At 38.0% G+C, this 27,238-nt stretch overlaps 1 protein-coding gene across 3 annotated transcripts; it reads left to right on the top strand.

The window, feature by feature from the left end:
- The first annotated feature begins 781 nt into the window (after positions 1 to 781).
- LOC121415516 (angiogenic factor with G patch and FHA domains 1-like) lies at positions 782 to 25,305 on the top strand. Of its 3 annotated transcripts, none has more exons than XM_041608740.1 (12): positions 782 to 883; positions 11,080 to 11,826; positions 12,169 to 12,390; positions 12,737 to 12,877; positions 14,288 to 14,509; positions 16,700 to 17,180; positions 17,835 to 17,943; positions 18,512 to 18,665; positions 20,571 to 20,730; positions 21,364 to 21,577; positions 22,200 to 22,299; positions 23,227 to 25,305. In XM_041608740.1, the coding sequence occupies exons 1-12, from the start codon at positions 833 to 835 to the stop codon at positions 24,136 to 24,138; spliced, it is 3,513 nt and encodes a 1,170-aa protein (XP_041464674.1). In that variant the 5' UTR covers positions 782 to 832; the 3' UTR covers positions 24,139 to 25,305. The 3 variants fall into 3 exon arrangements, with proteins under 3 accessions (XP_041464674.1, XP_041464673.1, XP_041464675.1); XM_041608739.1 differs by having other exon boundaries at positions 16,697 to 17,180; XM_041608741.1 differs by lacking the exon at positions 16,700 to 17,180 and adding an exon at positions 16,273 to 16,375.
- Positions 25,306 to 27,238: the final 1,933 nt, after the last annotated feature.

Raw genomic sequence — 27,238 nt, 5'->3', positions numbered from 1 at the left:
TGGTTGTTGTCAATCTACCAAACACATCCCCTCTTTTTGGGCCAACGGCATCTAAGAATTCTCAGAGGCAGGGGGGGGGGATGGAGTGCATTTTGGCGGAGAGAGAATTAGATCAGACCACTTTACATAAATGTAATCTGGACTATAATTTAGGCCCACACGACCTCAACTCATAGAATTTAAAGTCTCTATAATATTATGTTTCATGATCACATCATAAAAACATCATCACGTTGCCGGATATTGTTCAAACTTTCACTTACTGCTTGTCTAAGTTTTCTTTTTCTTAAAAAAAAAGTTTCCACTAGCATTGAATCTCCCTTTGATTAACCATTGTATGAAGGATTAACAATCAGGCCTATATCACATATTTTAAACATAGGCCTACTATTAATAATAATGATAAAATAAGTAGTTAGACACCCATTATTGTGGAGATTCAAAAGATAACTGTCATAATTTATAACGAATAACCAACTTTCTGCATCACATTTGACCATTTTTTTTTCAAAAATCAATGGTTAATCGTAAATCGAAACACAAAACAAAACAAAACGAAACGTTACAGTACTTCATGTACTTTATGTGTTGCATAAAACTTTTTACCTGAGAAAACTCTGGTAAGAACTGAAAACTAAGGTTAGTCTGATTTCTGCCATTGAGTTTAACACAGGACAAAAACTCCGGTAAAATCAACCTGAGTTTTCTCAGGTAAAAAGTTTTATGCAACGGGCCCCATGGCTAGATTCACCTCCGAGCTGTGACCCCCGCTGTATTTCAAAGTGGTCTAGCGCCAGCTTGCGTCGATTATCGTATAACGTTTTCACCAAAAATGGATGAATCGGAGGACAACGAAGGGAAAGAACCTGGCAGGAATTCACCAGTATGTACATACTTTATATTTATGAAGCAATGAAATTTATTTAAGAAAGTGCTTAAGAGATAAGATTATGGATGAAATCGTATCAAGATAGAAAATGTGTATGTTTTGCTGCGTTATTCTACTTATTTAAGGGAAATTATTTGTGACACGATTTTGAACAGGTGGGACTGGACTTTTGTCCGAAAGTTCAAACTTGCACTTTTTACACCGGCAGAGTCAGACTCAGAGCGCGCCTTCGTTTGTGTTTACCAATGAAATTTTAACCAGCTAACTTTGTCATGCAGGCTTTGATGTTTCTGACTCTCTTTGACCAGATTTAGCTTCACATAGATCTACATGAAACTAAATCGGTCGATGATTAAGACAAGGGCCAGGCTAAAATTCCCCGGGGGGGGGGGGGGGGGCACTCAGTATATAATGCATAGTGGGTATGTGCCGCGGAGGGGACCCCCATTTTCACACTCAAATTTCCGTTCCAAGGCATAGCATTTTTGCCTTGTTGAGAAAAAGAACAAAGAAAGCCGCTCCAAGGCATAGCATTTTCTTCTTATCGAGAAAAAAGAAGAGAGAAATCCGCTCCAAAGCTTCGCAAATTTTTCGTTACGCCGCTCCGATCGCATTGAATAAGCAACAATTTTGGTGAAAAGTGGCCGCAGAGCTCCCCGGCGGAGGCCGCGCTAGCTGCATCATGCACGCATGACCGTTCCATAGGGATGCATACACACTCACACGCTGGCGATCCGTTCCAAGGACCCCCGTTTTCACAAACATTTGTCGTTCTGAAGCCCGTTCCGAGGACCCTCCTTTTTACATTAAGCTCGCTCCAAGGCCCCCGTTTTTTGTCTCGCCCGCGGCACACCCCCACCACTTTTTTGGTCGAGTGCCCCCCCCGGGTAAAATTCTCAAATAAATGGGTGATTTCAAGTTCGGTGTTGGCCTTCGTGTTGTTGTTAGTGTTGAAATTTCGGTTGCTTCCCCAGGCTTAGCTCCAAAGCTTATTCAAAGCTTGTAAAATTGATCCAGATCACATTATTGACATCTCAACAACTAGTGAGTGACTTTTTGGGACCATCCTCATTTTATGTTAGGTGTTATAATCCAGAGATGCCAAGATCAAAGACCAACTATGTGTGAGATTTTCTGTGAATCTGAGTGAGATCATAGACATTGTGTACAATGTATATGGGGATAGGCTGTGATAGTTGCGTGAGACAGAGATCTGAGGGGATGAACAAGAGTTCAAAATGCTTGAGTCTCCCGCATAATGCGTGAGACTTGCTTGAGTCTCACGTATAATGCGTGAGACTTGGTAACTCTGTATAATCCACTCATTCAATGAACAAGGTTATGGTATATAACCTTGTTCTCACTTATATCTCCATGTGTGGCAAAATAAGGGTGGCAATGTTTGGCTTATTTTCTTTTTTTCTTTTGGCCAAATGCTTGATTTTTTTGCAATGACAATTTCAATTACACCTATTATTAATACAACTTGACTCTTATTTAAATTTGATTCTTTAAATCATTTTTTTCTTAATTAAAAATATAGATAAAAAAATGAAAATTTTTTTGCCATATGACTTTCCACCAATAGAGGGCGTACAAAAAATATGCCCCAAATTCAAGTTTTTGAGCGCTCTGGTGAATACAAAAATTATTCCCAAGTTACTAATGAAAAATGAATTGCAACTGTAGGGAAATTAGTAATTTTGGTCACAAAAGTGATATTTTAATGATTTTTTAAAGTGTGTGCTCTGTACAACATTGGCAAACCATAGTCCTTCCTGTAGATTCCCCACAGGCAGGGTGGTAGCAGTGAACAATTGGTATAATCGTGTAAAAATTGACCCAACACCAAAAGGTCAACACTGAACTTGAGATCACCCAATGTCTACTTTCATCCGGGGGGGGGGGGGGCACATCATTAATTCAAATTTACAGAGATGCCAAGTTAAAAAAATGTTATGCATGAGATTTTCATGACTCTCTTCTCTGCGCGCGAGCGGCCAGTACTTACACTCGTACGTTGCAAAAAGGCGCGCCCACATGAGATATGGGCTTCATCATTGTATACGTAGACCGCAGTTTGGGCTAAGTCTACGATAATTTATAAATGATAATATTTTACAGTAAGGATAGAAAAAGTATCATAAGAATCCTACGTTGCACTGACAAGTGACATGACCGAATGAATAGTCGGCAACCATTATACAAAAGAAGAATCTGTGTGAGCAGAGAGCATAAACTGATAAAGCAGTAAGTTCTCAGATAACTGAGTCTTACCTGGATATTGGGGAGAAACGGCTTCGAGCAAGTCCACTGGCTGACAGAGCTGTTGAGTCCTGACTTGCTCTAGGCTTTATGTGGGGAAAGGATAGGAGGCACGCCGACGGGACCGGGGTGCGCGAAGTGGAAGCTCCGTAGCAAAGTCTGAGGTGAATCTTGAGGGCTCAGCTCCGCAGTCAATCCAGGGTGGAAGCGTTGCGGCCAACCGACCGCGCAGTGGCTCAGCTCCGCGGATGGACGTACGCGAAAGATGAAGTCTGTACGGCGATTACGTACGTGTATGTGAAAGTCAATGTCCACGGCTATACAGCGTGACCGAGAACGAGTCATGGGCCTTCTTCTTCTTCTTCTTCCTGTTACTGCAGGCAAACTCCTCAATTGGGATATAATTGCTGCAGGCGTGTGTGGCTAGTGGTGAATTTGAATTAATGATGTGCCCCCCGGATGAAAGTAGACATTTGAATTTTGTTAAGCCTTGTCTTAAAACCATCGACCGATTTAGCTTCACGTATGTCTACTGGTAGCAGATTCCATTCTGCCATGGTCCTTGGAAGGAAAGAGTACTTAAAGCAATCTTTTTTTGTTGTTGGTCGGGAAAAAGAGATTGACGATGATTTCCGTGTCCTAACAGAATCTTGAGAGGGAGCTGTTAAGTATCGACCTACGTCGACCGAAGCACTATGATTTATAGATTTATATAAAAGTGTAAGTCTTGAGATAGCCCTTCTATCTTCGAGAGATTTCCATTCAAGTAACTTCAGCATCTGGGAAACACTACTGGTTCTCCTGTGATCTTTACAGACAAATCTAGCGGCTCTTCGCTGAACTGCTTCTAGTCTACTTATCTGGTCTTTCGTGTATGGGTCCCACACAGAAGCACAATACTCCAACTTTGGACGTACTAACACTTTATAGGCTGTTTCTTTTACATTTCGGGGGCAAGTATACAAGTTTCTTCGAAGGAGGCCTAAAACCCTATTCGCTTTAAATATGGTAGTATTAACATGGTCCGACCAGGTTAAGTTGCTATTTATCTCGACACCTAAGTAATTGTGACTTGTGACAACATTTAGACGTTTCCCATTCATATCGTAGGTGATTAGAAGGGGTTTCCTTTTATGAGTGATGTGCATAACATGACACTTATCGGTGTTAAATCTCATTTGCCATGTAGCTTCCCAATTACACAGAGTATTTATGTCCTGTTGTAGAACTTTCCCATCATCCTGTGATTTTATCTCACGGTAAAGTATACAGTCATCTGCAAAGAGTCGAACGTGTGACTGTATATCTTTGGGAAGATCGTTGACGTACAGTAAGAATAGCAAAGGCCCTAAAACTGTACCCTGGGGGACGCCCGATCTTACTGGAACAGAGGCTGATGCTTCGCCTTCTAGTACTACCCTCTGAGACCGCTTAGTAAGGAAGTTTCTAATCCATATATGGAGGGGTCCTGTGATGCCTGATTGTCTCAGCTTTAGAAGAAGTCTCTGGTGAGGGACGGTGTCAAAGGCCTTGCTGAAGTCAGTTATGATAACATCTACTTGGCCCTGGTGATTCAAAGTCTCCGCCAGGTCGTTGACAGCTTCTGCAAGTTGAGTTTCACAGGAGTGACCTTTCCGGAAGCCATGTTGTTCTTTATTTAGTATTCCATGTTTCTCAAGGTGATTCATAATGTTTGAGTGGATGATATGTTCTAACACTTTACACGGAATAGACGTCAACGAGACAGGTCTATAATTGCTTGCTTCGGAGCGATCCCCCTTTTTGTATATAGGAGAGATATTTGCCCTTAACCAGTCCTCAGGAAGTTCTCCAGTATCTATTGACTTTTGGTAGATCTGTTTTAGAATTGGAGCAATGCTGTCTGCACATTCTTTTAGAACTGATGGTAGGATTCCATCTGGGCCTGGTGCCTTTTGTGGTTTGAGTTCTTTCAAGAGTTTTACAATTCCCTGGCTTGTTATTACAATTTTAGTTATACATGTACATGGAGAAGAAGAAGTTACATGTGTAGGTAGGCTGTGACAGTCCTCTTGAGTGAACACAGACTCGAACTGGCAGTTGAGGACATTTGCCCTCTCCTGCGGAGTTACGGCAATACTTCTTGAAGTGTTCAGAGAGGCTACTCCAGTAGAACACTGTCTTAAGCTCTTTATGAATTTCCAGAAGGACTTTTTGTTTTCTGTAGTTAGATTTTCCCCCATTTCGCGCAGATATATACTGCGTGCTTTCCTTAGACTTCTATCCAGATTTCGGCGTAGGTGTCGGAAAATAGTCCAGTCGTCTGCAGATTTAGTGCATTTAGCTTTATCATATGCTTTCCTCTTTTGATTAATGAGTTTTTTGTGAGTATGTTTGAGCCAAGGCAAGTCGTTGTTTGACGAAATCAACTTTGTTGGTATGTGCTGTTTCATTGAAGAAGATAGGGAGTTCTTAAAACCTATCCACAGATCATTAACACTCGAACTTCTTATAACCTCGTCAGAAAGTGAATCTGCGTACTCGTCCATATCATCACTTATTTTAGCAAAGTTTCCCCTTTTCAACAAATAAATTTCTCTACGCTTTACTTTGATCTTCTTGTGGGGCCATTCCACCAGAACAGAGACGACATCATGGTCTGAAATGCCTGGGAGTACCTCTATCTTTTGAAGTAAAGATGGAACATTTGTGAATACCAAGTCTAAAATGTTTTCATTTCTTGTCGCTTTATCCACAATTTGATGTAAATTTTGTTCTTCGGCTATGCTTATCATCTGTTTACTAGTAGCAGGATATCTTCCTCCGCTTATAAAACAATTTTTTGACCAATCGACATCGGGAAGGTTAAAGTCTCCAGCTAGGAAAATTTGGCTGTTTGGAGGAAGTTTAGTAATTGCTGTCTCGAGGTCATTTAGCTGGTCCTGGTCTAAAGCCAATGAACCAAAGTGTTTTCTATAAAATGCGCCTATAAATAGAGTAGGGCGGCCTTTAACATGAATACTAGCCCATAACATTTCACAGGAGGCATGCTGTGAAAAAGTGTGCTCCTCCTTTGCAATTAAGTCTGAACGCACTGCTATTAATATTCCTCCTCCATTAGTGTCAGAGTTACGATCACGGCGATATACTTGATATGATGACGGTAATAAAAGTTCACATGAGAATATTGACCCCTGAAGCCATGTTTCAGCCATTGGGCCCATGTATTATGTAATGCTCCGTGAAATATGAATGTGCAGAGACGAAAAAGTAAGATGAAAATAAGGTTCTTTCCGTAGCTCGAAACTCCCCAAAACGTGCCAAAGGTTGACCAGGTGGTGATCACTCGAACACACGCTGCCCAAATATCGATCCAAAACATCCGGATTACTCAACGGGATTCAGGATTTCCGATGATTCCAGAGGTACGTCTGAATGATTCGAAGCCATGAAAAACAACTGCTCTGGTCGGTCCACTGCCGTAGCTGGCGCTCTTTCCGATGCTACTTGCTCACAATATAGCTTATGAGTTGCACAGACGTGCGTACTACATTTCTCCCGGTATTGAAAAGGAAGCGAAGATCCGCTCACCAGTAAAACAAGTTTCTCCCGGTATTGAAAAGGAAGTGAAGGTATGCTCACCAGAAAAATGAGTTTCTCCCGGTATTGAAAAGGAAGCGAAGGTCCGCTCACCAGAAAAATGAGTTTCTCCCGGTATTGAAAAGGAAGCGAAGGTCTGCTCACAAATTAGTCATATAGGAGAACTCATGGGAGACTTGTGCACAGATACATATTTAATCAATAACTCATTAATCACAGTTGCAAGTGATTACTGACTACTTATCACTACTAAAAATCAGTTGTTACTTTATTCTACATTACTATTTAACTACCGTATACCAATGCAGTTTGTTTTTCACATCATTCCCTAAATCACATGCATAATAGAATGTGTGAGGAGCTTTTGAAATCAACGGAATTAAAAGTAATACTACAGATAATACCATGCCTTACAATACTCTGGTTCCTGTGAACAGTGAATATATATTTTGAAGTTGACATCAAAAATTTAGGTCACTTATCATTTTTAACTCTTGTAAGCTGCTATGTAAGCTGTAAATTTTGGTCACTTATCATTTCCAACTCTTGTATGCTGTATATAAAAACAAGAAGATGAAACGGTTAGAACAGTTATCATACATATCATATAAATGATCAGCACATATAACATATTCATGATATCGATCCATACTACAAAACCATGCGATGCACGCGCACGATTCATCGTATCACGTACTAGCTGTGCGCTGACTGCACTCTCGATTCGTCTCGCGTGCCAGGCTAGACGCGAAGGCGGTCGGCCAGTCGTATAATCTAGCGAATAATGCTACTTTTTCTCTTTTTTTCTGTTGGGTCCCGATGCGTGAGAAAAATGGGTGCCATGCGTGAGATCGTGAGACGGACCCTGAATGCGTGAGTCTCACGCACAATGCATGAGACTTGGTAGCTCTGAATTTATCACTAGCCACACACGCCTGCAGCAATTATATCCCGATTGAGGAGTTTGCCTGTAGTAACAGGAAGAAAAAGGAAAGAAGTTTTCTTTGTCTTCGATAGAGACTTCTGATTTCCTGCCTTATTTTCTTCTGAGTTTTTCTTCTTTTCTTCCTGTTTTTTCTTCTTTTCTTCTTGATTTTTCTTTTCTTCTTTTTCTTTCTGTCATTTTCAATCTTTTAATTCAAGGTCTTTCAGGTACCCCTTTTTGCCTCGCTCGCCGTTAGTACTCTTGCACTGCTACGTCCTCTTGCAGGCGCAGGCATCCTCCACCCTGCCACCCTGGTGGTATGTACTCTTTGTCTCGGTAGAACACGGAGGCTTCTTCTTCAGGGACAACGCCAAACTGCATGATAGGATTCTTTCTGAAATCGGTTTTGATATCTCTTTCTCTGACGCTAGTTTCCTCCGCATCTGGTTGAGTGCCATTGGCTTCAATTTCTCTCTCTTGTACTAGTTCCTCGATCATTTCCTCTTCTTCGTCTTGGTCATTGGTCATCTCATCTACCTTGGTTTGAGTAATGACATCTGCAAATCGATATTGCGGTGGCAAGGAAAGATCAAGATTGACTGATGGGATTATCCTGGACAGGACTAGCTGCTCTTTTTTATAGCATTAGGATTCAGCAGGAATATTCCAGTCTTCCGTGAAGCAAGATTTTGTATTGTCATATAGGATTCGAAAGGGATTTTTAGGATCCTGGGCACCTCCTTTTTCGCTATCCAAAGTGATGTCCGTAGGGCTTGACCCGTCTTTACGAATCTCCCAATGTGACTCTTCAGAGATTTGTACACAGCTACGTCAAGGGGCTAACAAAGATGTATTGTGTGTGGAATAAGCTCCAGCACTACCACATGTATGCTCTTCCATGGCCTTAAAGGACAAGTCCACCCCAACAAAAACTTGATTTGAATAAAAAGAGAAAAATTCAACAAGCACAACACTGAAAATTTCATCAAAATCGGATGTAAAATAAGAAAGTTATGGCATTTTAAATTTTCGCTTATTTTCAGCAAAATAGTTATATGAACGAGCCAGTTACATCCAAATGAGAGAGTTGATGACATCACTCACTCACTATTTCTTTTGTATTTTATTATATGAAATATGAAATATTTTTATTTTCTCGTCATTGTCATGTAAAATGAAGTTTCATTCCTTCCTAAACATGTGGAATTCCATTATTTTAACATTTTGTGCTTCAGGCAAAGAGGTCCTAATTGTCAAATTCGTAAAAATTGAAATATTGTATAATTCAAACAATAAAAAACAAAAGAAATAGTGAGTGAGTGACATCATCAACTCTCTCATTTGGATGTAACTGGCTCGTTCATATAACTATTTTGTTGAAAATAAGTGAAACTTTGAAATGTCATAACTTTCTTATTTTACATCCGATTTTGATGAAATTTTCAGCATTGTGCTTGTCTGATTTTTCTCTATTGATTCAAATCAACATTTTTCTGAGGTGGACTTGACCTTTAAAGATGAGCCGAGGATCTTCATGGGAAGCATGACCATCCAATATAAGCAGCACAGGATTCTCTTCGGTCCGATCTTGTGGACACGATTTCAAGAATATCTTCTCAAACCACGCCAGCATGAGGTCGCCATCTACGAATCCACTGGGAGATTTACCATATTACAAGCAACCATCTGGCCCCCCACGGGTGTAGTCCCTGCCAGGAAAAGCCTCCTTGAATATGACAAAGGGAGGCATCACAGCACCAGAAGCTGATGCACAACACAGCAATGACACATGCTGGCTGCCACTGACGGTGACAGAGTGGGCATGCTTTTGCCTCTTTAGTACAACCACTCTTTGCATTGATTTGTTCAAGTCAATCATGGTCTCATCCATGTTGTAGATCCTCTCCGGATTATTATGGAGATCATACCTGTCATAGATTCCTCTTAACAACTGAAAATATTCTCTAATATTATCTGCAGTTGATGTCATAACTCGGCAGCGGTCAAGTTTGTCGGCTCTTCGCGTCTTTATTTCTTCATTTGGATATGCTTGTCTGAACCGGAGCCACCAGTTGTAGCTTGGACTATTTGGTCCAAACTTGTTCTCTCCACATTTCTTGTCCAATATCCACGCATACATGTTGACTTTAGAAATCGTTAGAGGAACTGCCTTGGCAGCCATGTACCTAATAATCATGAGAAGATCTTTTTCAAGGGGTTCAGAAAGCTTGGTTGGTTGACCAATTTTGGCGTTGAGTGGAACCTTACCATTGACCCTGTCCCCAAGTGACCTTCGGGGGACACCATGGTCTCTCACTGCAGTGGCTATTGGTAACGCCTTTTGGTAACTTCATCATATGCTACAACCATCTGGTCCTGACTCTAACTCCGATACTTTTCTCTACCTGGCATGCCTTTTTTTTCACTTGGGGGAAAAATTCCCTCCAAACTATAGTATACATTGTATGTGCATGAAGTCATTCATAAAAATAAAATATATAATTGATAAGAGAGAAAAGGAAAGTATACAGGACAGTGTAGATACAGGAAGATACATGGAAATATAATAATAATTTAAATGAAAATTGCGGCATAAAGTATACAAAAGCAATGAGTAAGTGTAATTAAGCAAAACAAAAACAGATTGCCAATTCAAAATAATATGAATATCATAATGAAAATTACAGATGGAGGGCATGTGAAAATCAAAAAAGAGAGAGAGAAAAAATAAAGTTAATCATGAAAATAAAAGGCATGTGATTTTTGAAAAAAACATGCATATAGTGCATTTGTTCATTTTTTGTTAGAATTACACATTGACATGAGAATAGAGCATGGAGATGAAATGAAATGGCAGTGTGGTGCAGGATGATTGAAATGTGCAATGTGCAAAAAAAGCAAGCAAACAAGGAAGCAGCTAAAATACACAGAGCTGCCACCACTTTGTCATATCTTGTGGATTTCCAAGGAGAGGCCTTTTATCTAAAAAAAAAATCCTATTCTTACCTAATGTATTCAAATGTCCAATCGCCACTTATAAAAGAAATCCTGTGAAATAAGGAGAGCATTCTACCAATGGGCAGCTCTGTGTACATATATGTAAACTCACCTTATCATCTTCCTTCATTGTAGTTGGAATCAAGGGAAGATTACCTTGTCGCAGTGGTTAAATAAGCATTGGATATGTCTATGCAAGCACTGCTCTGTCACATATCATTTATCACAGATGAAATTTTATCCGAGAGATGAAATGTAATCTCAGGATACCAATTTGATTTGAAAAGATCATATCTTAAAGATGAAATGACCTCAGAATACCACTCCAGTGCTTTTCTGGGTCAGTGAGTACACTTCTGGTTACGCAATTACATTCTACCAAAAGATTAGACCTAAACATCTTGTGCTTTATTTGTCTTTCCAGGTTTATGATGATGCGAAGGAAAAAGGCCCTTGTACCAACTCAGACCAGAATGAATTGGATCAGGAGATAGATCAAGCAGATGAACAAGTGAAGCAGATGGAAAATGAATCCAAAAGTGATGAAAAAGAGCATGGACTAGAACCAGGACCTGGACTTCATCCAGGACCAGGACTTGAACCAGGACCAAGTGGATGTGAAGGTGTCAAAGAGGATGATGGTGTTGGTATTCAGCCAAAAGATGAAACAAATGAAGATGAAGCCCTCGTGGATGGAAATGAGGTCATTGACGTGGCGATGGACAAAGTTGCCGACAAAACGGAAAGTAACATTCCGTCAACTGGAAACGATGAAATCCATGGGGAGGAACATAAGATAGAAATGGTAGCTGAAACTGTGATGAATGATGAGGCTGTGGATGAAAACCAAGTAATTGAGGAGCCAGTAGGTGAATGTAGAAAGAATGAAAAAACAGAGGACAAACATTCAGATGAACCGGATGAGATTGAAATGAAAGATATCTGTGAGGAATATCCTGATGCCCCTGAAGACGGTGAGATAGTCGAGGTTAGTCAACCGAGTACATCCCAGGATGTTTCTACTAGTCAGGTGGAAATTTCCCTGGAAGAGGAGCCTATCGATGAAGAATTTGTGGAGATAAAAACATTTAATGAAGCCAAAGAGAGAATTGCAGCATTAGAGGAGAGGATAAAGACAGAAGTCAAGCACAGAACTGATCTTATGAAACAGGTAGAGTAATGGTTTACTTTTTTAGGTGCAGATAAGTTTTTAATATAATCCATCTGTAGACTCCAAAGGTAATTTTGTGTTCCATATGTTGCTTTAGAGCAATATGTGCCTAACATGTTTCATCCCCTGGAAAAAAATATCATTTGTAAAGTATTATTTGACAGTTTGGAATATTGATATGATCTTAATGGTGTACATGAACTGTGTTGTCAAAGTCTGTGTTAAGATACTAAGTTTGATTAGATTAGCTGTATCAAATTGATTAAAAAAAAAAAATTACAGAATGTGCTTATAGACTAGGAGACCGATATTAAAATTCCAACCCTATCTTTTTTTTCAAAGGTGAGATCTCTGAGTAAGGAGTTGCACAAGTTGAAAGGAGGGAGTGGTCTTGAGACCCAGAATGTTGCCGTGCAGACGGAGCCAGAGTGCATTCAGATCTACGATGAGCAAACTTCCAACCCCCAAGCTGAAGTCTATCAGGTTGTTGATAGTTCAAGCACAGCTCAACAAGGATCATCTACAGCAAGTTCAACTCCTTGGCCTGCTAGCACACAGGCACAGGTGAGATTTCATATAAACCCATTGCCTGTTGTGACCGAGTGGTCCCTGGGTAGACCCTGAGGGAATGATAGAATTAGGTAGTCCTTGGGTTAAAATGATGAACATGACCCCTCATGAACTTTCTTTCCCTGGATCAATGTATAGCAAGTTGTTCATTCATACCCTTTAATTCTATTTTGAATTTTAGAAGTGCTTGAGAACCACCCCTTCCCATTTATATTTTTTCTTGAATGTGATGTATCAGAGCTGTCATCAGACTCCAAACTGAACTACAAGCGGTGTATAATGTAATTTGTAATTGTCGTCACTTTAAGCTTGTGTTCCTGTTTTTTTTTTTCCTTTACAGGCGTCATCATCAACAGGGTCTCAGTCTATAGCAGAGAGTTTAAGAGCCACTGCCGAATATGCCTTAGCTCGAACCAACGTGGTACTAGATGAATATAGTGGGATGTACTATGATTATAACTCTGGTTACTACTACGATCCTGTGAGTTTTTCTTAAAGGAGAATGAAACCTTTGGAACAAGATAGCTTGTGTGAAAACAGAAAAATCAAAGAAACAGATCAACGAAAGTTTGAGAAAGATTGGACAAATAATGAGAAAGTTATGAGCATTTGAATATTGTGATCTCTAATGCTATGGAGATCCTTAAATGGGCAATGCAGCAAAGATGTGTGATGTCACTTGTGAACAACTCTCCCCATTACTTTAGGATATATTGCACTTAAATTGCCTCTTTTATCACATCTATCAGTAGATAATGTGTTCTTTCTAAAGGAGGGCATGTAATACAGATTTTTAAAGAATATATATGAATAAAGAGTTTGTATCACCATAAGAAAAAGCAAAAGAGACATATTTAGGGTATTTTATAGTCCATCAAAGGGAAAATTGTTCACATGTGACACACATTCTTGTCACATTGCCAACGGGAGGATCTCCATAGCATTAGTGATTGCAATATTCAAATGCTCATAACTTTCTCATTATTTGTCCGATTTTTCTCAAACTTTCTTTGTTCTGATTCTCTGATTTTTCTGTTTCGACACAAGCCTACTTGTTCCAAAGGTTTCATTTCCCTTTTAATTTTAAGTTCTGATTTAGAATATTCCTTGATTTGATAATTCAATGATGATTACAGTCTACAAAGCAATATTATCAATCCTTTGAAGTATATTGGAAGTTATCATATAGAAAACAATGAATTTTTCCCCCAAATATTTATGATTTGTGGTGCTACTTAATGATATATTTTTGTTCCCTTTCAGAAGAAAATTCAAAGACATATGTAGATAACTGGAAATTTTTGCAAAATGCACTAATCATGTTGGTGAAAGATTTATATTTTAGTTCTCAGATTGTTTCTCAAAAGTGTCCCTTCCATAGACCACAGAATATTTATCAAAGTCTATGATAAGATGGACATTTGGTAGGAATATGCTGTATTTACAAATGGTACATTACTGTCAACTATAGAATGACATTGCTTTGCGTTCTAATTGTTATGTAGCAATTCATATTCACACACTGCTGGTCATAATTCATGTACCAAGAAACTGATTAAAAAAAATTACAAAAATTGTCCTTGAAAAGATAAAGGGCTTATTTACTTGAGCATTATGTTTACATTAATTTTGAGGTATTATTTTGCAGTATTTGTATTGTTGGTATTACACAAATACACATTCTATGTACAACATGATCTTTTATATGTTATTGTTTAGAGAACTTGATTATAAGTGGGGAGTGAGATTGCTAATGTGCTCTGCAGTTTCAGTCGTAGAAGAAATAGTACTCATTTCCAGAGGAATTAAAGTAATATATAAACACCTGCTATCTTACAATTTAAAACATTTAAATAATTTGTATGTGTTTGACTGGTCTGTTCCTCCTTAGAACAACCACCTTCACTATGATCCTGCTCGAGGGATTTACTACTTCTACGATGAGCAGACACAATCCTACCAGTTTCATTCCAAGATTGACCTGCCAGGGGTTACCGTCGGTGGGACAGGAAGTAGCCGGGGCCAGCCGGATAGGAGAAGACAGGAGAGAGATCGTCAGAAGGGAGATAGATCTCGGAGGAGGAGAAACCATCAGGGTCAGAGCAGAGATGAGGTGAGATTCTATGGTATCTTTAAGAGGGTGACATGACTTTTGCTCCTGCAACAATACGCCAGTTCACGGTTAGCTCATGATCAACTTTTCTCAAATGACCTTTGTGATTTTTCATTAGGATAAGCACTATCATTTTCAAATGTAGATGTTGCGTAAGCTTTACCGGTAGAGTATTCAAATTCTAAGAACAAAAGGCATTGTATAGACCAGTTGACTAGAATAGTATATCAGGGATAAAGTTTGGAAATCTGTTTTATTGTCTGCCTTTGGCACATTTGACTATTGTTTAGGCTACTGTCAAATACCAGTGATTATGAAGGCTCTATTTATTACTCTTCAGCTTGGATGTAATAAAATGAATATTTTGAAAGGAATACATGAATAATCATCAAATCACAAATGCCTATGTCGTTGAATTTGAAAGCCACCTTCATGGTTTTATCTCAAATGACCTTTTTTGCTTGTGCGCAGTTTACAACCGTGAACAGGCTTATTTCTTTGGGTTTTATTTTGTCTATTAAAGATGTTGGGTTAGGGTCAGGATTGCAATAGGGTGTTATGTTAGGTTGAGGTTTTAGTTAAGGGTAGGGTATATGGTTGAATCCAGGGTTGTAGTTTGTCAGTCGATTGTTGCATGGTATTGATAGCGGATCAATTGTCGCTGGGGCAATTGTCATGGAATTCTTTGAGAGATCCTTGATGGAGGAAAAAGAGCTTTCAATCAATCATTGTTTTTGAAAGCATAATTTGTTGATGTTTTGATAGAGGGTACAATGCTTTGATTCAATGGATGAAAAAACATTCATTATACAGTCATGAAAGGCATGGTTCCTTGGATTGTCCACTGACAACCTGAATGATATTGAAAGTTTGTTATCAATCGTGATAGTTGAAATGTTTGAGACAATGACCTGTATTCTGAACTCAGGTTTAAATTAAACCCTGGTTAAAATTATGGTTTAACTATAGATAGCCAATTGGGGCACAATCCCTAACACTGCACATCCAATTTATTAACTCATATGACACTAAAATTGTTCATAATTGTTTGGGAATGATAACTGAATTATTTTGAAGTATTTTTCCTTATTTCCTTATTATGAAAGCAAAGGGAAACAAAATAGTAAACATAAAAAAGTCTACAATATACCGGTAAACAGAATTTTTGAATATTTGTCTCCCCATAATTTACAGAGTTAGACCGTAGTCTAAGTTAAGCCTGACTTCAGAATATGTGCCAATGATTTTAAAGTAACATATCTTAAGGCTATTCATGATGAATCAAACAAATATGTCAAGAGGTGTGTTAAAACAAGCTAGAATTTTGGACGTAGTTCATTAAGTTGATAAGGTATCCCATCCTTCAATGTAAATGGTAAGATTTGCTTTACTAAGGTATATAAAATGGTTGATAGGTGTAAGCTCAATTATCATTCTCTTTTGCTTATAAGGGGAGATAAGCTTGTCATGTCATTGGGTAAAACTGAACCTACAGAGAGCTTTAACATTATTGTTGCCGACAATATTGCTTTGCTTTGAAAGAAAATTGGCACCGCTATGTTGAGAAAAAAGAAAGCTGGTTGTTTTTGTTAGCGGGAAAGTCTCAAGAAAAACATAAAACTAAACAACAGACTTATGAATCTGTTTGAATGAAACATTATTTGGCTCTTTGACTTCTGAATTAAGCCTGTTCGCTATTGTCAATTCAAAAGATGACAATTATTTGGTCTGATATCCCTCTATTCTGCATTCTCATTTTGCAGGAGGGACAACTGATAGCTGGCATGACAAGCCTTTCCTTAAATGAGCAAGGTTATACAATCACTGGCAAACAAACTTACTACTATTCCAGCCCTCAAAAAACAGGTATTACTTTATATTAAAATTGTTTTACTTCTTCTGTTTTGTCCCACTCTCTTGTTTTTTACTTTCTTGTCTGGCTGCCTTTCTGTCTTTATATTCTGTCTCATTATTATATCTCTTACTGTCCTTTCATATACACACATTTCTCTAAAATATTGTTCTTCTTGTCCGATATCATCTACATTCCTTTTCTCTGTTCTCCTCGACTTGTGTCCTGTCTTCTGTATGTCTGTTTCTGTCCATCTTTATCTCTGTTTAACCATTCATCAATCTCTGGGGCTCTTCTTGTCGGGTGAAATGTCCATCCTGCCTTCTATCGATCAGCAGTCAGGAAGCAATGATAGAGCTTCTACATCTAGAGTAATAAATCCTGATTGTGAGGTCATCGATATCACCAGCCCTGCCGAAGATTACCCTGAAAATGGCACCGATGTGACATCCACCGCAACCGCCACAACCACCAGACCCCAAGAACCACAGCAGGACCAAACCGAAGCCGTCGATGTCGTCGAGATCGTGGATGTCGATGACTCCTCAAGACGTCGTCACAGAAAACGATTGAAATACTCGCATTCCAGAAGGAAACGGAGAAAGGCGGTCGATGACGAGGGAAGGAAGGAAAACGGAGAGGAGTTACCGGATGTAATTGTGATAGACTCTGATGAGTCGGACATGGAAGAAGGAGAGTGTTCGGACAGTTCATCTGAGAGTGGTGGATCTTCGAAGGGAGAGTCAATGGATGATGAAGATGTCAGTGAGGAATCCATGGTCATTGATGATGATGATGATGATGTACAGAGTGTGGAAGGTTTGTTGGCCAACCGGGATGTTTGTTTGTCATTGTTGTTGGTTTGTTATCTAACAAATTGAATGATTTGATTGATATACTTATATATGGTAATAAATCTTGGTCTTAGGATAAATATGTAAGCACTTTTAAATAGAATGAAATTTGCTCTTTTTCTTACATGAATGTGAACCCGATTATATTTTATCTGATGAAGATCACCAAATGTTTTGGCCATGTCCGGCACCCCTTTATGTATTTTCATATATCTGACATTTAAATAATCTGTTTATTCGAGTTTAAAGAAAAACAAAACTATTTTAAGGTTGTGTGTAATGAAAGTTACACTGTTATGTCTACTATAATATTCTTTTCGTTGAAATGTTACTATTTACTTTCTCTTCATTTGTGAATAAGCACTTTCTAAATTGAATGAAAATTGCTGTTTTTCTATTTGGTCTTATAAAGATCACCAGATATTTTAGATATTCCAGGCATCCCTTTTATTTTATTTTTCCATATCTGACATTTAAAGAACATGTTTATTAAAGGTTCAAGAAAAAGAAAGTAAATGCAACGTGTGTGTGGCAAAAGTTACAGTTTTTTGTACCGATACCATATTATTCTTTTAGTTGATATGTTATTATTTTCTTTCTCTTCTGTTCACCCTCACAGCCACAAAAGTTGATTATCCACCATGCATCAGAATGATAGTTGTGAGATCTGAATCAATGAAGCTTGGCTCTCTATCCATTGTCACCTGTACTGGAGGTACCATTGGCAGGTAATAGAGCGCATTGCATCTTCATTCTATGTAGAGTTGAACTTGATTGATATATGCATTCTTAACTACAGAAAGCTAGTAATGCTACATCTATGAGTTTGTGTTGTTTACAAAGGAGTAAATTAATTAATACTGCAGTGTGTCATACATGTTCTAGATGAACAATTATGGCATCGCTGGCTTTCCATGTTTAAGATTGATGTGCAAAAATTGCAGCTTATTAAAAGATTCAGCCTAAGTTAGGGGCCTATAGTACACAAAGGTTGTACATGCTGCTGTATGCTGCTTAATTTGTTCCATTTAACAAACTATACTTTCATGTTAATAATTAGCTTATTCAAAAAAAAATGTGACAAATTTAACTGATTATTAGTTGCATGAAATAATGCATATGGCTTTCTTTACATTCTACAAGCATCTCAGAAAATTAATTTTTATGTTGATCTTGTATTTAGATAAATACTTAGCCAAGTAAAAAAATCAAATAAAGAATTGAGCTAATAATTCAATTTGAAATGTATAATTTTGTCTTGAGTGTTTAAGAAATCATTTTTCTTTCCTTAAACAGGGAAGGATCCAACCATATATTATTGGTTCCAGAGCTAGGCGTTAGTAAGACCCATGCACAAATGTCATACGATACTGAAAGGAGAGGTTACACAATCACAGACCTTGGGAGTCAGAATGGAACTGTTCTCAATGGGGTTCCTCTTACACGCAAGGTAAGTGAGTCAAAGAAGGGCGAGTTGCAAGAAAATATTTGCAATCAATCGCAAATTTTCTGTTGCAATTTCAAAATCAATATATCCATTTTAGCTGTATCAAATCAGATTACACTCCTTGTTTTTAAGGAGCAGATTAGCAATCAGTCACAAAGTTACAATTAAATGCAAGAAATTTGATTGATTTATTGACCAAAAATAGACTTGATTGCAAGCTTCTTGCAACGCCTCATAAACATAGACTGACATTGGTGAGTGATGAAAACAAACCTACTATGTTCACATACAGTAGACCGTGTTCATTAACTTAACCATTAGCTGAAAAAATCTAAGCATTTTTTTTCAGATTAGGTGGTGTTTTACAAAGATCAAGTATGACTTAGAGTCGCACTTAAATGCTGACGCATACATGATATGCAACGCACAATTTTATTGATCAATACGCAGTAGTGCGCATCCTCTTGGCATGGTCTTACCAATGTGCTCATGTCGTTTAAACTGCATGCAAATAGGCATGTGGAACGTTGTGGCCCAGTGGATTAGTCTCCAGACTTTGAAACAGAGGGTCGTGCGTTCAAATCCCAGCCAAGGCGTATTTTATTTCAGCAAGAAATTAATCCACATTGTGCTGCACTCAACCCAGTTGAGGTGAATGGGTACTTGGCGGGAATTTATTCCTTGAAATGCTGAGCGCGTAAAAGCTGCTGGAGCTACATTCAGGGTAATAATATCCAAGTCCTTTGGAAGCGCATAGAGACGTTATCCATTATGTGTTATGCGCTACACAAGAACTGACTATTATCATAATTATTATTTTTTTAAATGCAACTCTAAGTCATCCTTAAGTCTTTGTGAAACATCCCCCAGAATATGCAGAACATGCATTATTTGCATCTTCTAAGTGGAATTTTGCCTAATTCAAATTGATTTCTATGGTCCTAAGAGACTTGACTTATGGGGTGTTGGAAAAAACTTGAAATCAATTGCACGTTAATGTGTTATCCTGAAAATCAATCATAAGTATTGCAATTGATTGCATATTGCACTCATCTGCTGATCAGCTTCTTAAAACAAGAATTGATTGGCTTCAGTTGAAGTTGATCTATCAATCGTAAATTTGCCACAGAAATTTTTAATTGATTGCAAATATTTTCTTGCAAAACCCCTTAGGCAGATTCACCTGCAGATTTGTTTTGTTTGCCCAACTTTTTATTCAGATTTCCATGCCAGTTGAAGGCATGCAATGAAATTTATAATATTATATTGTCTTAGTATAAGTGCTCCTTTCTTGAGTGTGTGTATAAACAATGACTGAATCAGTATTATTTACTTACATTATGCACTGACATGAATTTCAACATTGAGAAGCACAATTTGTGAAAGCCAAAAACATTGATGAATGATATAACCACCATTTCCAGAGTAAAATGTAATTAAGTTTATATTTGTGTCATAATATGCATCATGGTTGTATATGACAATCAATATCTTAAAGCGAATGATAGTCTCAAAACACAAACTTTCAAATTCAATATATTTTCTTCTTCTGTTCACCATTGCTATTCAAGATGGTCAATATATTTTTATATCACACAGTCGAAGCCTGCGAAGTTCCACAGATAAATTATTGTTTCAGATCCCATTTCACAAAACAAAAGTCACACTTGGTGATCGTGTATTTGCACTTGCTGCCCCCAAACTATGGAATAGCCTGCCAATGGATATAAGAAGCTCTCTACCCTTGGCTCTCTTCAAATCAAAATAAAAACATGTCTCTTTGGTTTAAGAAAATATGCTGTGTAGACATAAGTAAAAAGAGCTCTGAACAAGCGCAGCTGAATATATCCATATAAAAGCTGCGCTATACAAATTAATGTTTATTATTATTATTATAATTGTTTTTAGTCTCGTGTGAAGAGTGACCCTCAGCCTCTGAGTCACAAGGATTACTTGACCTTTGGCACCACCACGCTGAGGATACACATCCACAGAGGAGACGAGACGTGTGACGAATGTGAACCAGGCCAGGTTCAAGCTACGTTTAGGCATCAAAAGGCAATGGAAGGTAAGCTCCTAAGAATGGCCTTGTTCACGTTGGGTGTGCAGGTGGTTTGCTGGTACGGTGAAACCTGTGTGTGAAACTTCATAAGGTAGATAGGAAAAGTGATATATAGGAAATTGCTGCATATGAAAAACGTTTACTCTGTTTCGCAAATAAAAAAGACAGACATTGTTCTGGGTGAATTGGATATATGACCTTTATTGTCAGATGATCACTAAACAAACCCAATCAATTTGCTTGCATAAGGTATTGATTGGGCAACCTTTGTGAGTTTCATTTTTTTTTTGAGGAGGTGTCACTTTTTGTATGCAGTCATGTTGCCATGAATTTCAGGTACGTAATGAATTACTTGACACTATGTTAGGTATTGTGATGCTATAATTCTGTGATATCTTATGAAGTATGTTTCTTCAAACGAAATTCTTTAAATCTTCAGTTGCCTAAAGTATTGATATGTTTCTAAGTTTTGTTTGCTGCAGGGCTTCATGGTATCTGAATAACGCCTGATTATTACATATTATTTTTCTCAAGTATTAATGATCATCTCTCTTTTCTTTCTTTGTTGTATTTTGTCTGATATGGATTGAAGAACAATATTGAAATATTACAGTCACATTTGTTGTTCTTCTCTCATAGTCACTCCCGTTTTGAGCCAAGCAGACAAAGAGCAACAGAGACGGAAAGAGCTTCGGAAGATCAAGAAGAAGTATCTCCTTGTAGGTGCTGATTACAGTCAAAGGGAGCCCTCTAGAGGTCATCCTGGGTACAAGGACAGAGCTGAAGAAAGACGTGTTACAGTAGGAAGTGACAATCCATACCTACCCAATGACATACCTGCATCGGTTGATAGGTAGGGGTATCTCTATGTTTAATTCTTGTCTATAGTTTTGATAAAGACTTTTTGCATGGTGAGCAATTACCAGATTAGATGTGGATACTTAAAACATGAATACCAGGGCCCAATCTTACAAAGAGTTACGATTGATCCGATCAATCGTAACTCTTTGGAAATATGTCAGTGTCATAATTTTTTTCTACAGGAAATTTGCAAAATGTCCTTTGTAAACAAAGGAGAACACACCAAATTGTCAAGAAATCAGTGAATTTATGGATATACGTTCATATCTAAAAAAAAATTCACAAACATGTATTTCATGTGTTGACTTTGCTGGCTTTCCATAGTTGCGATTGATCTGATCAATTGCAACTCTTTGTGCTGCACTCAACCCAGGTGAGGTAAATGAGTACCAGCAGGAAGTAATTCCTTAAAAAGCTGTCCGCGCCGGAATCGGTAGACTAGCTTAGCCGGGGTAATATAGGGAGTGCCTTGAGCACCTAGCAAAGGGGATACGTGCGCTATACAAATCCTATATAATTATTATAAAATTAGAACAGGGAACGGAATGGAGATATTCTCTTTAAATCTTCCCAATGTAATAAATATGATATTCCATATTGTGTTTGTTTTACAGAGCTATATCTGATAGCAACATGGGTCATAAGATGCTGAAGAAGATGGGATGGAAAGAAGGACAATCACTAGGCAAGAATGAGAGTGGTATCAAAGAACCAGTAAGTCAACCCTTCAACAGATTCTTGATCTTTCTTAATGTTATGCAATATATTCACATATCATGTATTTATCTCAAGCAGAGTATTACTATTATTATTAGAGTGTATTTGCTAGACATGAGATCATGTCGTACTTTGTTACTGGGGCCTCTGGAATAAAACATCTATTTAGTGTCGTATGTGGTAAAGTAGTCTGTAGTCAAGTGAATTTACACAAGAATGGGTTAAAAAGAACAAGTATGTTTCATCATGATCCTCTTTTTATGTGGAATAATCAGTCATAGTAATAATAATGAATAATAATAAGGTTAGCAAATACTTAGCATCACTCGTATAGACCCTCCTATTATACTGTTATATAATGAGGTTTGATAACTGGGTGGTAACTTTGTTAGGGTTCATGTTTATGTGCAGGGTATGGGTTAATATGAATGTAAATGTGTTTGTGATTGTGGCAAGGCTCAGTTCACACAGCCAAGCCCTATGGAGGAAGGTTTGAAACTTTACTTGAAGCTATTATAAATCATGCTTTATATTCTATAGTTGTTTCCATGTACATAAGGTGTCGCCACAATTTACTATAAAACTGCCAACCTTTCTTTTAAAGATGGATCGTTGTCTGTTTTGATAGGGAATTGACACCACGTGGATATGACTTATACTCTGTTGAACCATGGTAAATGTAATGCCACTTGAAAATGCCTTGTTGTAAAGTCAGTATCTCATTTTCCTCGGCCTAAGAATTGCTCAGGGCTAACTGAATTTCTGGCTGGAACTTCAAGTTTGCTTCTCCTGGAGATGTCTCTATTACAGGTATTTCCAATGCTGACGTACAATTAACAAAGTTTGTCACTACACTACTGACTTAGCAACAACTATCACCATAATGGATTATAGTTATCTGTATGTATTCTTTCCCTCCTCCAGATTCAGGTGTTCCTCCATGGAAAGAAGTCAGGGCTTGGAGCTGGCAACCAGAAGTCAATGGACAGTCTAGGTCTCATCGGCAAGAGAAAGAGTGACAACTGGGAGAGGGCAAGAGACCGGTATCACTACTTGGACCAAGGAAATACCAGTGGTGCCAGCACCAGTCAACAATCCACAAGATCGCAGGAGATCAAATGGGTGAAGGGAACAACTCGGGTGCCTGAGGACCAGACTTCTTCCGCCCCACAGGATGATGATGTTGAGCTCATTGCTGAGGTGGTTGCTATGGAGGATGGGGAGGCAAGGAAAAATGCGGTTACCAAGGATAGAGTGTGTGATGTAGATATGGATGAGGCAGAGAAGAACGATGGTGCCAAACAGGAGGATTCGTCAACTGAAAAAGGGTTGTCAAAGAACGGAATATGTGCGGAGAAAAAGACATGTGAATCGTTGGAGGGATTGCCTCCAGCTTCTGAAGGCAGTTCAAAGACTATACCTACATCCTCAAGCGATGTGACTATGAGGAATGACTTAACTGAAAATATGAATAATACAGAATCAGAATCAATGTCCAAAGAACCGCTGAATCAGTTGGATGGAAAAGATAGTGAACAATCCCAGGAAGAGTCGATGAGTGGTAAGACCGAGGCGAAAGACCAGTCAAGGACACGCTCCAAAGATGAACAGAAATCAGTTGAAGTTCCTGCAGAGAGAGAAGCAGCTAAGAAACCCATCAGGTTTGTCATCCCACCGAGAATGAACTCTAAAGGAGATTCAGGAAAGACGCCTCTGGCAGCATCAAGGTCTTTCTCTGAGAACAATGGAGAGGGGACTTCAACAAGAAGGACGCGGCAGTCAAGCAGGAGAGGTAAAGAGAAGAAGGATAGTATAGATATGTTTGACAATGGATAACAAACAATAATCAGTGTGTGTATACTGTTCATTTTCATAGACACGTTTCAATGCATGTCTGTCCAAAGTTCAATCCCCAAGACTGAACATGAAATAGGTTGAATTATACATTAACATGTAGCCAAGCCAATGTTTATCAGCTTCTCACAAGGAGATCCATGATGCTATAAATATGCATCAAGGGTTGTAGTATTTTCTTGTGACCTGACGAGCATGAGCAAACTTTCTCTCTGTCCTGGGGCCCATTGCAGAAAGAGTTGCGATCAAACGCAACTCAAAAAATCTTGCGCAACTTGATTTTTAGCCAATGAAGCACCCGTAATCGGGACTTGCGGTTAAACGCAACTCTTTCTGCAACAGGCCCCTGGAGAGTAGGAGACGATCTGTGACATCTGGGGCTTGTTGCAGAAAAAAATTACTATTATGGTAACTTTGCCATCCAACGGTAGCTTTCATGGAATTCCTGATTTTGATTGGCTGATGATCATTGTTACCATGGTAGTTACCATTGGATGGCAAAGTTACCATAATAGTAATTTTTATGCAATGGGGCCCTGAGCCCTGTTTTGTAAAAGTAACTGTTATTTGCAACTTTGGTATCCAATGGTAACTACCATGCTAATGATGCACAACAGCCAATCAAAATCGAGGATTTCCTGAAAGTTGCAATTTGATGGCAGTGTTACCGTAATAGTAATTTTTATGCAACAGGGAGCAGCCATGAGCTTCAAGATAATGGGCCTGTTCTTAAAGAATTACAATTATAGCAACTTTGCCATTATGTTAACTAACATGGTAAGAGGGCTCAAAGAGACTATCACAATCAAGGTTTACATGGTAGTTAGCATGTTGGCAAAGTTAGGTCTGAAAGCGGTATCTGTCTGTGAAAAAAAACTACTACGAAATAGTTCAAAGGGACTGCTGGTGTAAACATTATTGGACAATTTTAGCTTTAGTATTCCAAGTATTAATTTTTACTGTCTTGGCCAAAGTTTTCCTTTCATTTTGATTTATAGTTTCCTTTTCAGCTTTATTTTCAATCATTCTCACCCACTTTCTATGAAGTCAGTCATCTCACCCATACATCCCCCTCTCTCACTTGCTTTCATTATCTCGCTTAACAATTCACAAAAATTTGATGAATGTAATGGAAAAACCAACACTTAATTTAATGTTGATAGACATTGGAAATATGATGCATTTCTGTCAGTTTGTTCTGAAGATTGTTGAGAATGCTGATCAAGTCCACCCCAACAAAAAGTTGATTTGAATAAAAAAAGAAAAATCCAACTAGCATAATGCTGAAAATTTCATCAAAAATCGGATGTAAAATAAAAAGAAAGTTATGACATTTTTAAGTTTCGCTTAATTTCACAAAATAGTTCTCTGCACATCCTGGTCGGTATGCAAATGAGGGTACTGATGACATCACTCACTCACTATTTCTTTTGTATTTTATTATATAATAGGAAATATGAAATATTCTTATTTTCTCCCCATTGTCCTGTGAAACAAATTTTTATTTCTCCCTGAACATGTGGAATCACCATTGTTTAACATTTTATGGGTCAGTCAAGTTTGTCCTTATTGTCATATCTGTAAAAATTGAAATAATGTTTAATTCAAACAATAAAAAAAAAATAGTGAGGGACATCATCGGTTCTCTCATTTCCATATCACTAAATTGTGCATATAACTATTTTGTGAAAAATAAGTGAAACTTTAAAATGTCATAACTTTCTTTATTTCACATCCGATTTTGATGAGATTTTCAGCATATTGTTAGTCTGATTTTTCTCTATTGATTAATGATTAACATGTTGGGCACTACATGTATAACAAAGCCCAGTCTGCATTTTTTTAGCAGAAATCATACGTTGCATCTTGTTTACATTTCAGCACAGACTAGATAATGGGATATGTAGGGGGGGGGTGTTGTGATAGATTCTGTACAGGATTCCTGCTGTAAGAAGCGGCACATACACATTTGTTAAGGTGTCTGTATTTACCTGTCTCTAGCAATGAATGTTCAATTATCACATATTTACAAATGTACTTAAAAAAAAAATGATTTCTTTTCCAAAGCTCTACCAATCATATAATCTTTAGTGACTTGAAGAGAGATGATTTTGTCTTAATTTCTATTTACATTCCATCAAAATGTTAATTGAATGCTGTACCACATCAATTTCATTTTCATCTCGATTTCTCAAGACATGCTCGAGTTAACGATAACATCCCTAACACACAAACACCTTTGTGAAGTCACCTTATGCCAGACAGTCCAACTCAATATTGATGTCTATTTTTGTCAAATTTGATTTGATTTGGATGCATTTTTGAAATAATTTTTGAATGTGTGTAATGAATTGTATATAGCTGATATTTGTCATTACTGGCATGTATGCCAGAATTCAATTTTCAATTGTATTGTTGCTCACATTGTTGCATGACATGAACAGTTTTCCCCCTTTATGCCATTTTATCGTTTTTTTGTTCTCTTTGATATGAAAGAAAAATGTAAAATTAAAGTCTAAAATTCATGACCAAGATGCTATGTAGTTGATGTTCCTTTATTTCTCCAACATTGACCAAAATGAGAACATTGATAGTGTTTTATAGTATGTGTATATTCACCATTGAGTGATAAGAGAATACAGATATCAATAATTTATTACAGGTCCTGTGTTTCTTTTCCAAAAGGATCAAGGATTATGGATGTCTCCTGTGCAGTAATGGGTGAAAAATGGGCTTTACTAAGTACCCAAATACCCCTTTCCAGTCAGTCCACAAAAATATTGTTCAAAATGTTGCTTTCCTGAATGTCTATATTATATAAATAGTGTACAATCTATTGTACAATATACTGTATTATTTGGCCTCGGTGAAATAGACCTGCACTCGGATAATTTTATATTTGGAGTCCATATAGTCGAGTAATATTGTATGATAGAACGTTCACTATTAATTATAGTAAATTGTACAATGCCTACTTAGCATGTCGTACACAAGCAAATGGGAGGCTGAATGTCAAACATTCATACCGTTGCACATGTACCATCCAAAATGTACCGTCCTTAATGTAAAGTTGCACAAGTCG

Source organism: Lytechinus variegatus, chromosome 5, assembly GCF_018143015.1.
Source record: "Lytechinus variegatus isolate NC3 chromosome 5, Lvar_3.0, whole genome shotgun sequence".
Classification (NCBI taxonomy): domain Eukaryota; kingdom Metazoa; phylum Echinodermata; class Echinoidea; order Temnopleuroida; family Toxopneustidae; genus Lytechinus; species Lytechinus variegatus.
This window is presented reverse-complemented; position numbering and strand designations above follow the sequence as displayed.